The sequence below is a fragment of the Clytia hemisphaerica genome, unplaced genomic scaffold, assembly GCF_902728285.1.
Source record: "Clytia hemisphaerica strain Z4C2 unplaced genomic scaffold, Clytia hemisphaerica genome assembly, whole genome shotgun sequence".
In the NCBI taxonomy this organism is placed as follows: domain Eukaryota; kingdom Metazoa; phylum Cnidaria; class Hydrozoa; order Leptothecata; family Clytiidae; genus Clytia; species Clytia hemisphaerica.
This window is the reverse complement of record NW_027104594.1, coordinates 3223825-3242333: the sequence shown is the minus strand read 5'-3', so window position 1 is coordinate 3242333 and position 18509 is coordinate 3223825. Positions and strand designations below refer to the sequence as shown.

General features: G+C 35.2%; 1 protein-coding gene across 1 annotated transcript; it reads left to right on the top strand.

Moving 5' to 3' along the window:
- The first annotated feature begins 585 nt into the window (after positions 1-585).
- Positions 586-14779, top strand: LOC136823787 (uncharacterized). Its single transcript, XM_067079957.1, has 20 exons — positions 586-663; positions 4115-4307; positions 4854-4929; positions 5041-5161; positions 5772-5853; positions 6225-6321; positions 6520-6679; positions 6872-7011; positions 8942-9127; positions 9331-9493; positions 10316-11395; positions 11541-11637; positions 11756-11813; positions 11929-11982; positions 12104-12169; positions 12443-12514; positions 12644-12757; positions 12885-12968; positions 13534-13605; positions 13752-14779. The coding sequence occupies exons 2-20, from the start codon at positions 4278-4280 to the stop codon at positions 14126-14128; spliced, it is 3129 nt and encodes a 1042-aa protein (XP_066936058.1). The 5' UTR covers positions 586-663; positions 4115-4277; the 3' UTR covers positions 14129-14779.
- The last annotated feature ends 3730 nt before the right edge of the window (positions 14780-18509 follow it).

Below are 18509 nucleotides of genomic sequence, written 5' to 3'. Positions count from 1 at the left end.
CCTGGAGCATGTTGTTTTTTTTATCTGTAGTGAAGAACATCATTATTAGCCATCTTTTTGGGCATGGTCAGATGGTACAAAGTGTATAAAACTTTCGAAATTGACCTTTTTCTCTCAAAATTTGGGGTATCTCATACTTTGGAGATGTACTGCGCAACAGCCGTTTTAGACTGACGATCTGACCACCCACCAAAAGTCAGCATTTTTAATTTTCTTTCCATCAATATATAGTTTTCTGGCCTTTAAATTTGATATCCTCTTGCGATCATTTGAGAAAGGACCCATGGTAGCAAGATTTGTGTGATTTTTTAGCAATTCGAATTATTTGTTTACAAATTTTCCCTTTTTGAGATTTACAGACCAGATTACCCGTTCCCGCCAAAACTTTTTTTATCGAAGAACAAAAAGAGGCGGGAGTCAGTAGGGTTCTTAAAGACGCTAAATAAGCCGTATGTGAATATCGGTACGTATCAATATTCGAAGGGGAAACCGTGTAAGTATTCCTCGGCGTCTCATCAATTCAGAACGTTTTCATATAGTTTAAAGGCTGTACTGGCGGAAAGAAACATTATTTGACTGGATAATGAATGAGAACACTGGTATTCTGCGGTTTTTATGGATTTTGGCATTTTAATCTTACATTTGTGGAAAAAATAACTACTTGTAAGTATTAATTTGCTATTCACCTAATGCTTCTTTTGATAGGACTGCTGTATTATGTTTTGTAAGTCCTCTTCCTCTCTCTGACTCTGATGGTATCTATATAAACCCATGAAAACTCACCCACTGGCCCATTCCACCATTTGAATAGCTTTCTTCTAGAGAATAGCTAAGAAACCTTTTTAGTGAATTCCTGAGACAAAAAGAATGATTACCTAGTTATTTACTTTGTCTTGCTATGATGCCAATAAAAGACCTACCTGGCATACAAGGTGGCTGGTGGTTGGTGGGGCAAACTAATCGAACTCCATCGAACGATTAAAAAATTAATCGAACCTAATCGAAAACTCACAATTTTTGAAGCAATAGCAATAGCAGTTCTATTAGTTCGGTCAATATAAAGTTTGATTAGTTCGATGATATTAAAATCCTCAGATCCAATTCTCAACGACCCTGGACACCGCCGTACATTGTACGGTGTTGTACGGTGGGTGTACGGTGGGTGTACGGTGGGTACGGTGGGGTGTACGGTGGATTTTGAGTTAACCTATTTCACCACCGTACCAAATTGATTTCAGTTTCAGAAAGCATGCAAATTTTTAGATATTTAACCGTGGTCGGACTTACTGAAAAACTTCTAAGTCGGGAAAACTTTCTTTGGTATATTAAGTTTGACCACGGAACTTGTCTTTCGCAATCGCATTCCCACCGTACTATTGTACGGTGGGAAATTTAATGTACGGTGGGAAAATGTACAGTGTTTTCAAAGTTAACCTTTAATTCCCACCGGACATTTAAATAAAGCCCCACCGTACAACACCGTACAATGTACGGCGGTGTCCACGGTCGTAATTCTCAGGACTTAACAGCTTGATGTTTATTGTACCCGGATATTTTTTACTATCCGGAAAAAAAGTCTGTAGCCCCTCTACTCTACGTAGCCCCCATACTACGCCCACCCCAACAAACCGCTTCTTCTGGCGCTAAAAGGATACAGGAAAAGTCTGTAATCCGTTATCGGAAGTAATTTCCCGATTTACATTCCGAATTTGGCTTTGAAAAGAAGCTAATATACGGTGGCGGAGCAGCACAAACTTGTCAAACAAAATTGGTTTATCGAACTGATCGAACCAAAACCCATTCATCGAACTTAATCGAACACTCACAATCTTTTAAAAAATCTTAGAGTTCAATTAATGTATTTAATCGAACTTTAATCGTTTGATGGAGTTCGATTAGTTCGATTGTTCGATTGGTTCGACAAGTTCGATTGATCGGGTCTGGAAACTATTTGTTTGGAGACCAGACCCGATCAATCAAACTTGTCAAACCAATCGAACAATCAAACTAATCGAGCTCCATCGAACGACTTAAGTTTGATTAAAAAAGTTAATCGAATTCGCTAAGATTTATCGATAACCCACAATTTTGTTTGACAAGTTTGTGGGCCTATGTTAGCTTTTTTCAAAGCCAATATTCTGAGTTTAAATTCGGAAATTACTTTCAATAATGGATTAGACACTTTTCCTGTATCCTTTTAATATTTAGCCACGGCGGCCGACAAGCGAATTCACAACAGAGGGGCTACGGACTTTATTCCAGGGGTAGACAAATAATAGGTACAATAAAGTTTAAGTCCAGGAACTCTCCAGAAATGGTCATCACATGCCACAAGTTTTTGCAGGCAAAGGGAAGATATAAGTGTTTTTTAATATCACCAAACTAATTGAACTTTTTACTGATTGAACTATTGTAATCAAACTCCTGTTACTTCAAAAATAGTGAGTGCTCAATTGGTTTGACAAGTTTGATTGATTAGCTCTGGTTTAAAAAAGTAAAAAATATACAGATAGAGCTGCGGCCATCCATAGTATTTACGCACTTATAGGGGTAGTGTAAAGGGGGAAGGGAGGGGCACAAAAGAAATTTTTTACAGACCCTTTTGTTCTTTGCATGCAGCTAAAAGAAAATGAGTCCTAGAAAGCTTTGTACATGTGCACATATCTGGCTTGTTGAAACAATTTTTGAAGGTTGAAGGGGGAGGGGTTTGAAATGAAAAAAGTCTGTACTAGCAAGGGGTATGTGCTTACATCATTTTAAGATAAAGAAATTAAAAAAAATCACTATTCGCCAAAATTAGTTCCCGCCAAAATTAAATTTTTTTAAGATTTTTGCTGCTCGCCAAAATTAGTTCCCGCCAAAATAAGTTCCCTTAAGGTAATTACACAGTAACATATTTTATCCATGGATCGCGGATTGCATCTTAAATTGTTAGATGGTGCACCTTAGATTACACCAGCTAAACTGGTGCTATGTCATAGTTTTGTCTCGTAGACCTTTTTACAGGACGTTGTTTTGAATAATTTTTAAAAAACTCCAGCTTAAAAAAATTTCCACGTTAATGAGTAATTATTACGAGTGAGTGTGTGTTAATTTTTTCTCTGATGCGGGAGTTTTTAGTTATTCAACATAGCATCCTGATTAAGAAACGTCCATTAACATGGCTTCTCATTATTGTTAGAATGTTAGAAAATTCAAGATAACTTTATTTATTGTTTTATTTGTTTCAGAAGATGGATAAGGAATCAAAGTCAATTATACAACCAGCTTGTTGTGGCTTTATGAGAGTTGTTTTGTATCAGCTTAGCACAAAAAAAATTTGTCGTGGAGTAGCCAGTAATATTGAGAAGAGTGGATGCTTAAAGTCAAGTTTCACTACGTTTTGTTTTCTGTTTGGTGGTTGTAAGAATTTTGATGTTGATTATGAGTGGTACCGTAAGAACATTGTGAAGGCTAAAAACACAATATTCAAAATCTCACAGAATTCTAAGGCAACTAAAGAAAAATTGCTGTCATCTTTTGGACAGGAGAGATGGAATTTGATGTCTGCAAAAGAAAAGGAAAAACATGTAATGTTTAACTGCACTGAGTGTAAGAAAAACCACAAAGATGCATTGAAGTTGTTTCCAGTCAACGGCAAAAATCATGTAGCTAAGTCAAAAGCAGTAAAAGCAGGTTTGTTTAAACAAAGTAAGGATATTGGTAAAGAGGTGGCTGGTCAAATGGTGAAACAGCTTGACAAAGGTTTTAGAGCAGAGTTTGAATGTAGTTTTAAGGAAGCTATTGGTTTGGATGGAAGATCAGCAAGCAAGAAAAAAGACATAGCAAAGAGAGAAGCTAAGAAAGACATTGAGAATCAGTGGAAAGATACTTCAATATTAAGGTTTGAATTATTGGTATATTCTTTGCCAATAGAATATTAGATTGCAGTAAAAAAGCTTACACTTGACATACAATTCTATCTTTATATTACTTTTTAACATGTATTGAAATACCAGATGTTTTTGAAATCTTGATCTAGCTTTTCTCACTCATGCTATACTCATAGTGAAATCTGAAAAGGCAAAACTTACAAAATATTCAAATAGGTTCATTCTTAGATTTCATATTATAGAACATTTGGTGGAATCACATCGCTCAAATCTAGTGACAAATCAAGAAAAACAAAATGTTTTGAAAGTTTTGATGAAGCCTTAGAACGAACACAGAAAGAAACCAGGAGGATTGAGCTTGGCTTGAAGCGACCAAAAGATCATGTTGGTAGACTTGCATCTTATATGTGTCACTGGGATCAATGTTATGAAGCGGTAAAACAAACTAAAACTAACTAAATGACATCTATAGTGTACCAAAAATTAAGGATGAATTTGAAATTTGTTATCTTATACAATGGAATTCTAGACTAAGTCGTAATAAGGACAACCTGGTGAAGAGAGTTCTTCTATCATACTGTAATGAGTTTTGTACTTGACATTTTCAGCGCAGGTTAAGTTGGGTGATGTATCTATCTTGAAGACATATTTCAGCATCAAGATACAAAGGGTTGTTGGTCCTAAAAAGGGTGGTCGGATTACTACAGTGACCCTTAGCAAAAACACAAAACGCAAAGATTCTTATTAAAAACTAAGATTCTTAAGTAAAAATCATAGATCCTAGTAGCAAAAACACAAAGATGTGTTTTTGAGAGACCACTCTTATCAAAAACACAAAGATTCTTACCAAAAACAAAGATTCATTAACCCTTATTAGATTACCCCAACTATTGTTCCCTTGTCTTGCAAGGCTTTTAAGAATGGTAGATCCAAGTATATTATAAAACTCAAGAGTAATTTCACATCAATTTTACTTAATAGTTTTGTAAAATACCCCTTGGTGCAATTGTGAACCTGACTGATTTGGGAAGAGACCATGAACTGAGGACTAAACAAGGTACATATTTTTTTTGCAATGCTGTAATGTCGTGTCGTGTGAATGTTATGCAATGATGATGTAATGGAGCAAAGGAAAATGATAATGATATATTTTTCTTTGCTCCTTCAGATATCTTTCCTGGAAATGCTGGGCAGGTGATTCGAAAGTTTTTGGAGGAGGAGAAAGGTGTCAATTTAGACCACTATCGGATTCTTGGTGATGGGCGATATGTGAGAAAAGCAAAGAAAAGGTTTGTTTGTACACATCATCCTTGTTAAAGGTTTTATTTTTATATAAGCGTTCCCTTTCTCGTTTCATATCATACAGTCATATTTCACATTAGGACAGTGTCTCCCTTTGGTTTCATTGTGCTGATATAAGCAAAAAATATTTTTCTTTTCCTCTTTCTGACTGATCTTGCTCCACATCAAAACAAGAGCAGTGCTCATATCCCGAAGAGTAGGAGTTTTACGCTCGAAACGAAGGAAGATATGACGTAGCCTAATAAGTGTTACTCTTAGGTTCCAAATAAACGGGGGGGTTCGAATAAACGGGGGGGGGGGTTGGAAAATTTCTAGATTTTAATAAACGGGGGGGCCTAATTGCCGGGGGGGTTGGAAATTGTACTTTTGAAACCCAAAAATAAGGTAAAAATAGGCTATAATCAGGCTATTTAGAGCAAAATAAGGGGCCTTCACTTTAACAGCTGAAAATATTCTTAGAGATTAATAAACGGGGGGGTCCTAATAAAGTCCGGGGGGGTTGGAAAATTTTCGAAAAATTAACAAGCGGGGGGCCCGTTTATTTGGAACCTAAGAGTAAACCAGTTCAAAAAGATTTATTTTGCTTTTGCTTATTAGATTCTCTGGCTCAAAAATCACAATACCCACTGAAGAATCTTCTTTGGACTTAAAGAAACGACTAACACAACTAATTCTGGATGTAAGAAGTTTTTACATTAGAATTTTTAGACTCGCCCTGAGGTTTGAAATTTATTCTCAACTTCAGTTGGGCTAGAATCATTTTTTGAAATATTTTTTTTTTTGACAAAGACGATGCTAAAAATTTGGGGCAGCCTGGAGACCTCAAAACTGTCGAATTCGGCTCAAATTTGGCAAATATGTTCCTTGAGTGAAAATCTTGAGGTGTTTTATTCCTTTTTCATTTTTTTTATTTTCAAGGCACTAATATTTTCATTATTTTTGTTACATTCGGACCTATCAATTATTTTAAACCACTCAAGTTCGACTATCTACAAAATATCAAGGCTAAAAGGCCGGAAAATTTTTTAAAGTTTTTATCTTACTTTTTAGGGCGTTTACACACTCGGCGAATCCATTGTGCCTCAAACATATGAGTGTCTTTATTTGGACGGAGAAAAAATCAAAGTCAAAAGCTATGAAGTTTCTGGTAAGTAGAATTTTAATGGTTTATTGTCTTCCTTTATTTTATAATTTTTAATATCAATTTTAGAAGATCAGTCATTTCCCTGGACTACGCCAAAGTGGTATGTATTGTTTAAATCTTAGTTACAGGTTGAAGACTCAATGACTCAAGAATCTTATTTACTTCATTACTCTAATTATTTAATTTTATATTTATCTTCAGGTAGGAAGTTTTCAATCGAATACGTAAAAGATAAGATGTTCAAAAATCAGAAACACTTGTTGCGATTGAAGCCTGATTCTTTCTACGAGAACATCACTGAAGAAACCTTGGCATCGGAACTAGCTCGTATTGGAGAAAACTGCGACGTGGAGAAATTAAAGTAATATTCTTTATTTAATCTTTCGTTTATCTTTGAAAATTATCCGAGAGGCATCAGTTTCATTCTTCGACTTCGAAAACCCGAGTATTTTATATTGTAAATGTTTAAATTAGCAACTTGTTTGAAGGAGAACCTTTAAAGATATACTTAAATCATGCTTTACTTATCAATATCGTATTTTTCTGTTAACAGATATTATCAACGGCACCGCACAATAGCATGCTGGCACGATACGTCCGGTATCACAAATGCTTCTCACTTTCTTGTGCTTTTCGCAACGATATACGACCCAGCAATCTTTTACACGGATGAAGAGTTTTTTGAAATCGCAGGTAATATTTTAACCCTATTATTATCAGGCTTTTTCGGATTTTGTATTCTCAAGGGGGGGTGTTTTCCACCAGCCTTGCATAACTTTTGATATAGAAACGGTATGGACTTGAAATTTGGCACAAATGTCCTCTACCATGAAAGGAGTTCATAGAAAAAAATTTGGGTTGATGACGTCATCATAAAGGTGATGACGTCATCACAAAGTTTCACAATTATCGCTGACCAATGAAAAAGTACTATTCAATAAAATAGCAATTAAAGTTGAAGGAATGGAGATTTTTCAATTCTGTTTTGATTTTCTAAAAGCCAAAAAGAATATCTTTAACATATTTGCCGGTTTTTAATATACTAATAAAATCGAGGCTTAAAATCCATGCAGAAAATGAGTAAATTTTTTCAAAAAACAATGACGTCATTTATGATGACGCCAGCAGTTTTTGAAAATTTTTAAAATATTTTTTAAAATTTATCATTGATACCTAAAACCTGTCAAAATTTGAAGTCAATTGGATGCCTAGATCAAAAGTTATGCTAAATTTAAGATTTTGGGATTTTACAGGGTTTTAGGTGGATTTTATGATATGCCTGCACAAAAAAGTCATAAAACCTGATCTGGTCGGTGTATAATCGTAAAATTTGGTATGCATGCTGCTACTAGGATTATATTAAAAGTCAAAAACTTTCAGAGTGGTAAAAAAAATTTTCAGTGAGCTATTAGCAAAAGAGTGCCAGCCTGGTGGAAAACACCCCCCCCTGATAAAAATAGGGTTAAAGTTATGTTATAATTTATAAATTATTTTTTCAATTTATTATGTGCTTCACACTGCACTAATAAATGAAATACATGATTTAAATAATATACTCAAATTGAACGTTCTATTTAATTTTCACAACCCCTGTCCCCTTTTTCAAATTTTGCGGCTTTAGTCGGCAAGAAAAAGAATGTGTTAAAAAAGTTTTACAAAAATACCAAATTCGTGCTTAGCGTATATATTGCGTATGCTAGATTTAGACTGGGGTTGCATCCTAAAGAATATTCATTTGATTTCGAAAAAACGAATTTGACCTAGTTAGCACTTTTCATCGTATCTGTAAGTGACAGCAGAGAATTTAGGAGTTAGCATGGGCTTACCATCGGAATTCGAAGTGATAAACCCAAGTTGACTTAACTTGCGCTTAAAGTCAGATTCCGAGGGGCTTATATCTACATTTGATTTTGAATAAACGAATTTGACCTAGTTCGCACTTTCATTGGGGGAAATGACCAATTGGGTGGTGACAGTAAAGAATTGAGGAGAGTGAGCATGGGCTTATCATCGGAATTCGAAGTGATAAACCCAAGTTGACTTAACTTGCGCTTAAAATCGGAATCCGAGGGGCTATTCTTCATTTGATTTTGAAAAAAAATAAAAACCAAATTTGACCTAGTTCGCACTTTCAATGGGGGTAATGACCAATTGGGTGACAGTAAAGAATTGAGGATGAGAGTGAGCATGGGCTTATCATCGGAATTTGAACTGCTAAGCCCAAGTTGACTTAACTTGCGCTTAAAATCGGAATCCGAGGGGCTAATCTTCATTTGATTTTGAAAAAACGAATTTGACCTAGTTTGCACTTTCATTGTATCTATGAGTGACAGCAGAGAATTGAGGTAGCATGGGCTTATCAGAGCGTTTTTGGTTACTTTTTTAGATCCATAATTTTGGCTAATGGCATTCATTTTTGTTTTTTCTTCCTTTCTTCTTTGTTTGACAAGGATTTTGGGTTATTTCAAAGGTCCAAGAAGAAATTAAATTTTGCGAGGCTGCAAGAACAAATCGTTTCAAGACTCGTCCTTAAAAAACTCCAGGGAGGAGTAATCTAAACTATAAAGGCTTCTTTCAAATCACAGATAATTTATCACGTTTTATTTTATTTGGATTTCAATAGGCTACCGTGCGAATGTACAGGCAATGGTGGAAAAACCAGTACCATATATCTTGGCAAGGTGTCCAGCGAACGCGTTGCAACTGTGTTATGGCGATGTCCGGCTAGAGGACTACATCAAAATTAACACCAAACTTTACGAGGTTACCCCTCAAATAAAAATCCAAGACGAAATAAGATTTTTCAAAGGTAACAGTTGCCTTATGTATAATAGATGGAAGATTAACCACTGGTAGTTATCAAAATAAAATACTCAACGGCTTTCATTAACTAAAAGTAGGTGGTGGGAAATTCTTCGCCGAACGAATTGATTAGAAACACTTTTAACTTTTCCACGACATATGACAGAGAATTGGGATGAAATTTTTAATACTAGTTGCTCCGTTTTACAGGTGACGCACCCGCGAGTCAACTTGAGGCGGGACAACAAAAGGGTGGCAATTTTCCTTGTTGGCACTGTCCAATCAAAATGACGAGAGGTCGTGATCTGGCATACGTCCTTAATTGCGAACGACAAAGTTTACAAGATCGGATTGACAAATTAAAATCAACGAAGTGAGTTATTATTTTGCTAGCAATGTTCACAAAAATAATTACATTTTAGTTAAGTTTGCTTGAATATAATGTGTGAGCAACTCAACAAAATCTTGTTAGGAATGTACTTGAATCGGATTAAGTTACGCAAGCGAAAAAATAGTTTCCTATCCCAAACGTATTGTATCTAGTAGTTTCCTTGTTTTGAAGAATTACATTTTTTGAAAGCGTGCTTTAATTTCCCACCCTGAGTCTCGTCCAATGAAGTATAAGCCCGAATGCAATCTCCTTGGTAGGATTTGAAGCCAAAAAAAGTTGCGCGGTCCGCCTGGTTTTTACACAAATGACAGATTGAAACTAAAATTCACCGCTAAATTTCGAAAAAAATATCAATTGTAAACAAAGGAATTGCTAGATTCAATCTGTCGTCAAAAATGCAGCGCATTTTTTAAGGCTTCACTTTTTCTTGCCAGAGAAAGGTTAGAGATTGAACTCTAGCCCTTCGGGATTAAAACTCAATGCTGAATACAGCTGAAAAATAGCCATTTTTGCCACATATGGAGATTTTGGACTGGTTTCTCAACCCAGAAAATGGACCGCGAAATCGCAAAATTTAATCTCGCGAAAGTTAATCCGATTAAAGTACATTTTCAAAGCAAATTGCAAAAACGGGTTGTTACAAAGGGATCTAAATTCTTTCAATCAATCAAAATTTCTCTTTAATCCGGGATATAATTTTTGAGACACGATGGCGGTAGGCGTATTTCAACGTTATTAAAAGTAAAAAAAGGGAAGTACACAAGGAATAAAAATACATTTTCTTTTATTTTTCCCTAACTTCAGTCACGGTCAAAATGCAATCATTAACCATGTTGTAAATCCCTCGGACAAAATCAGCAAGCCAGAAATCGTCGGCGTGTTACACGAACTTGGTGCTGATTTTAGAGATGGTGAGAAGAAAGCCGATTTGAAGGCCAAATTCGACAACGAGATGATCGGAATCCATCACGTTCCAGCAGTGCTGTACAATTCGGCTCAAACAGATATGAGCAAAACGGGACTTGAATCATACGAGATACTACCGGTAGAGCCACTCCACACAATAGCAGGACATATCAAGAACTTATACCAGGAAATCCCAGCTCATCTAAACCAGAAAGAAAAAGGCATATTTGAAGATGCAGTTGATATATCTTTTAAGGGAGAAATAAAAAAGGCCGCCGATTATAGAAAGAGCCTTGTAAATATAACAAACTATATGCAAAGAAAAATTGAGCCCCGCTATGTAGAGCTGCTGGATCAAATGAGCGAAATCCAAGAAATTGTGTACGGCGAAGAATCGAAGAGGTCTTCAAAACGAATTTTGAGATTACATAACCTCACCTTTCTCCATGCATTATCTTTGGTCGACATGATAGTGAAAACCAAAAAGATTACGGAACGAAAGCTGTTTGGGCAGTATTTTCATGCCTTGATTGACCATGCACCACAACAGTTCAGGATAATGGATCTGAGTGCAGCAAATGCGGAGGACGAGGAACGCTGCTTCTGTTTCATGAAGGCAGTTAGTAAACACACATCCAATCGCCATCCTGAAAATGTGCTAACCAACTGTTTTTTACGCCTTCAAGTCCACGATGATTGGGATGAGAATATTGGTTCTATACAAAAAAATGAAAAAAACGAAATTAGTAAACATGCGGAGCTTCTCAAGCCGAGACGGAAAAACACACTTTTTTCATTTCACCTACTAGAAAAATACCCCAAAGCCTGGCAATGCCACCTTCAAAGAATTCCAGACTTCCTTCAAATGAAAGCTTGGCAAGAGGTAGCCGAGGGAATCATGTTTCACGATCACGACGACGTTATCGATTTTCCAAGACCTCATCATTTTCGAAGTTCATCCTTAAAGAAGGAATATGTGTAAGTTTAACCCCAAAATAACTTTGAAATTTCCCTAGATACTTAAGAAATGAGTTTTTAACGCTTATCGGAACATCCACAAGACCAAAATACTTATCCTATAATATTGACAAGTATGATGTTTGTTAGTTTTATGTTTTTTTAGAGAATTGAAGAGGATTTGGAACGCATTGGACAATTCCCTCATCCCATCCTTTGTTAAAATCTTTGACTGTGGAAAGCAAATGAAATTAAAATCACTGGTAAACACCACTCGCATATTTATGTAACATTTCCAGAAGTATTTATAGAGATGGCCAGTATGCACAACGACTGTCAATTGAAAGTTACTTCAAAAATTTTTAACCTTTCTTTTTATAGAGGTTCTCAGAATTTGTTGACCTAGATGGTATATTCGAGGAGAGCTTTGGCGAACTAGGTATGTGTAATTCTTATACGGTATCTTAAAAAAACAATTTTTACAATTTTTTTAATTTTTCGACAGTTTTAAAACGTTGAATCTTATTAACAATTTTTTTCCATTCTACTTTTAGTTGATGAAAGTGAAGATGAAGGAAGAGACGAACCAAGTGATAAAGAAATTTCAGGTATGATTATTAATGATTAAGAAACAAATCATCCTCTGATTTTGCCAAAAATAAAAAGATATTACAGTTTGGGAATATTGAGATGAAAATCATCTTGAAGATTGAAATTTTTTTATTACAGATGAAGAGCTACAACAGGACGGTGAAGGTGATTTCAGTCAGCTAGCAGAGCCCCTCACAAGCACAGGTACACTTATCATAAGATAAGAAAACAATCAATTTTAGATCATACCTCATCGTTGGCTTTGATGATTAGAATCGAGACGTTTCTCACGATTTGTCAGCTTCAAGATGATTCTGTAGAGAAAGTGTATATCATGTAAAATACAAATTACTTATTTTAAAACTAAAATTCATTCTAAATATCATCTGTGTGTGTGTGTTCTTATACCAACTTTGTTGAACAAGCTTAAAACAATAAAGTAAAATGAACTTTTAAAAATCAACACTCAACTTACAGCTAAATCGAACGATGTTGAGATACAAGACGTTTCCATGGTGGTCAACAGTCCTGAATTGAAAAGAAAAAAATGTAAGTTTAAGTAAACAACTTGACAACATAATAAACATGATTCTTCCTATACGTTTATTGTAAGAGATTGTTGCTCACACTGTATGCTTCTTTTTAATTTCAGACTAAAATTGTTTTCTTAATTTCAAGCTATCGAAACATCTATTACCCCATCTGGAAAACAGAAATCTGACAAGGTCCTTACAAATAAGACCCCGACAACACCATTTGCAACACTGACAATAACAACAGATGAGAGTTGTGGTGAGTATTATAATTGTATTTATTACAATTGAGTAAATCTTAAAATAGGTCTAGATTTGGAAACAACAAAAATTAGTAATTCTAGAAATTATTGAATTGCTTGTATTGCATTTCATACATTCTTTAGATACCCCATGCTGTTCAAAATCATTGGCAATGGAGATGACATCAACGCCGCGTTCAGCAAAAACAAATTCAAAGAAGCAAACTTGTGAGTATCTGAATATATTTTAATCTCTAAATACGTAATAGTTATCGGACATTTCCGAGTACAATATGAGAAATATTTTACGAGTTCCGCGATTTTTCCGTACAATATTAAATATACGGAAAATCTGGAACGAGTGAAATATTTCCATATTGTACGAGCAAATGTCTGATAACTGGTTTATCGGTGACCCCAAAAATGCACTTTTTGTGTTGAAAAAAAACGCAGGGCACTTTTGTAGCAAAGTGACGTTAGATTGCTGGTACCGCTACAATGCAACAACATCTTTTCGTCAATTTATATTTTTACATGTAAAATACAAGATATATTGTACTCTTTTTAACCAATCAGATTGCAGATATTTTTTGGATCGCCGATAAAAACCTAATTATAATTCAGACATCCAGACATAACACTCAAGATTCAATTAGCTAACCTCTAATTTGTTTTAATTACAAAAAAATTCCAGTCAGCTAAGATTTGTCTAGTCACACCTGGCTGTATTTCTAGAAACAAACCTACTTTTTTGGAACTGAGCTATTTTCTATTTTTGTTCTGAAAATTTCAGGTGGAGATACTACAAATCAAAAGTCCAGAGGTGCTTTAAATCAAAAGAACAAAATGAAGAGAAAGAAAACAAGTAGGACGACAATTTCTACAAAAAATACCAATAAAAAAAGTGACATTTTAAATTTCTCCCTTGTACGTATGGTTAAAGAATCTTTAACCATATTTTCTTGGAGGGCTATTTTAATAATTTGCAATTTATTCTTACTTCACTCATAGCTGTATTATCCATATCAAACATGAAACAACCGGAATCCAAGACGGCAAACTATATGGAGGAGATGCTTGGTAATCACAATATAATTGGACAATACAAGGAATTAAAAGAGAAAGTGAAGAAGAATAAAAGCCTCTACAAAGATTCATTTCTTGACATCTGTGCCAAAATAGAGGTCATGTTAAATTCTAAACGAGACACAGTTGCCAAGGAGATAAATGCGGTTGAGGTTGATGCGCTTAAAGAAAACATGACATTATCAGTAACACCAAAAGACGAAACAAAAAAGGAGCAATATACATCATTACTGAACAAGCTCAAGATTTTGAAGGCTTTAAAGAATTCAATTACAAGTGATATTGCAACTTTTAAACAATAACTTCTCATTTTTATAATTATATACTTATGATATCGCACGATGAGTTATTTTTTCTTATGCGGTGCACCTTCAAGGATAGCAATTAATCGTTAATCACATTCTCGAAAAGGGTTCCAATTTCTTCAAATTACTTTGTGAGGCTGGGCTTTTGTTGGTTTGCTGTCACCTGACCCTAGATTTTGAAGGTGGGTCGGTCGGTCGGAATTTTTTTTATTTTGGCGATTTTTGAAATTATCGTCCATGGAAGGGTTAACAGTTTGTTTACATTTAGGTAATTTTGAATAAGAAAAAGAAGTGCTAGCAGGGAATTTACGATTCTTATGCTTGAGACAAACAAGTACGAGTTTTGATTTTTATTGTTTGAAGTTTTTGAAATGGCAATAAATTTTTTTGGGTCGGCAGGTTTCGAGGTGGGTCGGTCGGGTGACAGCAAACCAACAATTTTTTAAGTCCAGCCTAACAAAAAAAAAACACAATAAAAATAAAAAAGAGAAAAATACAGAGATCTGATATTAGCTTAAAAACAGGCAGTATAGACTTTATGTGTCCCGTATCGCAGTTACTTTGAAAACCATTAATAAGGTTTCATTTCCTTGGTTATCATATGACTTGATTGCAATACAAAAATATTTTAAAGTTGCAAGATTTTGGCATAACATTCTTTTGAGCATTGATATTGCCATATCAAGTTATATTTTTATATTTTATTTATTTTCAAATAATTTTCAATATGCATAATTTTAGCTACTGTTCCAATTTTTATTATAAATCTTTTCAAAACACCCAAAGTTTCATATATCTTTTCTTAAAGAAATAAGAACTTTGGTTTTATAAGACAAGAAAATTAAAAGAACAAAATAGATCACTCTGTTAATTTTCATTGGTTTGGACAATTGACCAGTCTGTACAAAAAGAACCATCAAATGGGCAAAAATTAGCCTCACAATGTTTAATTTTCCTGCCATGTACAAAATCCAGCCCCACCATATCTATCAAATTATTTTTGAATTGAATGTGATCTAAGCAATCATTGTCAAGTAGAAGCAATTAATTAAATATAATCGAACTTATATTTGCCATAAAATTCAATTAATTCAATTATGTTCAACAATTGGCAAATCTTAGGTAATACCATTGCGTTTGACAATCAAATCACAATTATTATTATTTGATTACGCATTAATTCAGCATTGCTTCGATTGACACCTTCTGGTAATCTTTATTTTTTTTGCCTCCAAAAAGTTGAGCGGTAATCAAGCATGTAAAACAAATGAAAAATGATAAAAACCCCTCTAGGGACCATTCAAAAAGGACGTACGCTCAAAATCGATGAAAATTGACCACCCCCTCCCCCCTTGTACGCTCTCGTACGTTTTGGCATTACCCCCCTTTCGCGTACGTACACTTTTGAAATGACCCCCCTCCTCAAATTTTTTTTAGATTGTATCAAACAGTCTATACAAAGGTAAATTAGGGGATTTTGAGAAAAATCAAAATAAGTTCAACTTCTGTTTGTCTTTGTTGATGATATAATCAGAAGATCTAACCAAACTTTGACTGAAATTTCGTTATATTGAAAAATGTCAAAGCGTACGTACCTTTCTACCTGGCCTCCCCTCCCCTCTCGTATGCTTTTGGTAGTACCCTCCACCTCCCCATCAGAGTGTACGTATTTTTTGAATGGTCCTCTATATACAATAATTACCCGGTCTGCCACAAAATATTTTTTCATCAACATTTTGATATTTTCCAAGGCTTTTGATTTTTCTTCTTAGGCAGAAAACTTAAAACTTTTGAGTGATTTGCTTGGTCCACCCGATTTCTTGGAGGGAAAATGACCATAAGCAAGAGGCAAGTAAACTTTCTGTTTTGACGAAGTCTCTAGTAGGACTTTTGAGAAGAAGTTTTTGTATGTTTTCTCAGAGGTATATAGCCTTAGGCGGCAATCGATAATATCTTCATTTCGCGTCCTTGTTGGGTCTAAAAAGTCGGTCGGCCGGTTGTAAAAATTTTCCGGTTTTCTTAAAGGAAACTGTCAGCCAGCCATCAGCCAAAACAAACGCGTGTTGTTGGTGGTTTCAAATTATGACCTTTGAACACTGTGACCTCCGACCCTAAATGGCGCATGTAATGATAAAAGTCAAAATGTCGCTAATGCACTAGAAATTGCCCACAAAAAATCGGCCATAATAAAAATTTTTGAACAAAGGACAGAAAAGGTCCGACAAATTTACCGACTCAATTCTACTCAATTTTCGACAGGCGGTCGGGCGACGCAAAACGAAGATATTTGTGATTGCCACCTTACCATTCATTAATTTCGAAGAGATATGATTGGTACTTATCAAAAATTTGATTCATATTCACTTGCCTCCGTATAAATCATATAAGTCTCCTTGCCTCTAATAATCAACCGCAATCACCCACCCACATCAGGCCGCCTGTACAAAATCAAAACATGTAAACTCGTCTATCGATTGACGACCACAATCGATATAGCCAATTGATGAAAAAAACAAACCTTATCTCTGGTTATCTTAATTTCCATTCAAAATTTTAGAATAAGCTTGATTACCTTTTGATTATCGTAATCACCGAGTGGAAAAAATTAATTGTATTGACCAGACGGTGTCAATTGAACGAATCGAACACCGAATCAATTGATCGCAATCGAACACAATCAAATAATTGCAATTCGATTGTCGAACGCAATCGAATATTACCCAAGATTTGCCATTCAATTGCTTCGATTATATTCAATGACGTTTGATTGATTTAATTGTATTCAATTTTATTTGCCCTCGTGCGGTACTTAAAACGCTCGGACGCCCACGCCACACTATGTAAAGGAGTGAACCCAATTTAATTTGATCGCAATCAACTTATTGAATCAAATCAAATGTAATGGAACCAATCGAACACAGTCGGACACAATTGAATATTACCCAGGAATCGGCCGTTTGATTGAGATTCGATTGTGTCCGACAATCGAATCACAATTATTCGAACAATCGAATCACAATTATTCGAACAATCGAATCACAATTATTCGATCGCGTTTGATTATGTGCGATTGGTTAGATTGCGATTTTAGTTTGAAGTTGTTCGATTGACACCGTCTGGTATTGGAGAGATTATAACCTGAATCAGATTGTGAATGTTTTCTGCACACCACGCTGAAGTTCTAAAGGGATGTGTGAAAACATAACAATCTGACAAATATGCAATCTCAAAATCGTAACACGTAAGGACCGCGTTCATCTTAAAGGACTAGGAACGACAACAAAGTTGCGTGATTGAAGAGTTTTCCACGGGAGGACTATTTTCCTTTAAAGCACCTTCAGAGGTTTACTGTGCACGTAAAATAATTACAAACAGCTGTCTGTTACCAGGTTAGGAGCTTATGGCTGTTACAAAAGGTTACAAGGCAGTATTTAAAGAGGTTGATTAGATTCAAAATGACATCCACAATCAATCTTGTTGATCAATGTTTGTCAGCACCCTGCTTTAATGGTAGATTGATAAGTCAGAGTTTGTTTTCTTGCTTTGAAATCCAAAATGAAAGCGAAAACCAAATTTAAAATTTGACCAAAATCTAGGCAACAGTTAACAAAAAATAACAATGTTACTCACAAAAATTTCACCAACAAGCTCGCTTGGGCAAAGCTCGGGACTTCCGACTTAAACACGGGTATAATGAAAAACGGAATGAGCCGACGTGGCTAACATCAAAATTACTTTTTCGGAATTGCCTTCCGCCCCCCGAGTTGGCTTTGTTTTTTGTTTTTTTATATATAGCGGAGCGGAGGAACAGTGTTGAATGACTTTTTCTTTACACCTGTTTACACAACCGAATCCAAAGGTTTTTCTTTTGAGTCAAAATTTTTAGGAACTTCGTGTCTTCACTTTTTTGAACTGAATGTATACGATGATATGGACTTCATAGATAGTATGTCAGAGACACAGATTGATGAGATGCTCAGTATTGTTGGAATAAGTGTAAAGCCTGGCCATACACAAAAGTTTGTTGCGGGACTATCCATTCGAAAATCAAAGCAAACTCATGGTGTACCAAATCAGGCTAATGATCAAACATCGTCTGGTATTTCTGTATCTAAAGCTTGGCCGGATAATGTGTTGAAGCTCCTAGTACCAAATCCATTGTCAGACAAAATAGCTTTTGGCAATGATTTATTATCAGAACTATATAGCAGCATTTATTCTTTGCTCAGCCCTAAGCAGTTTAAAGACTACTTCATGTCTTAAAAGCCGTTGCGCTGATCTGTAATTCAAGAATGTAAAGACATAGAAACTTCAATAAATCTGCTTAATGATCCTGACTCCAAAGATGGAAATGCCAAACATTTCCAACGCTTTTGTT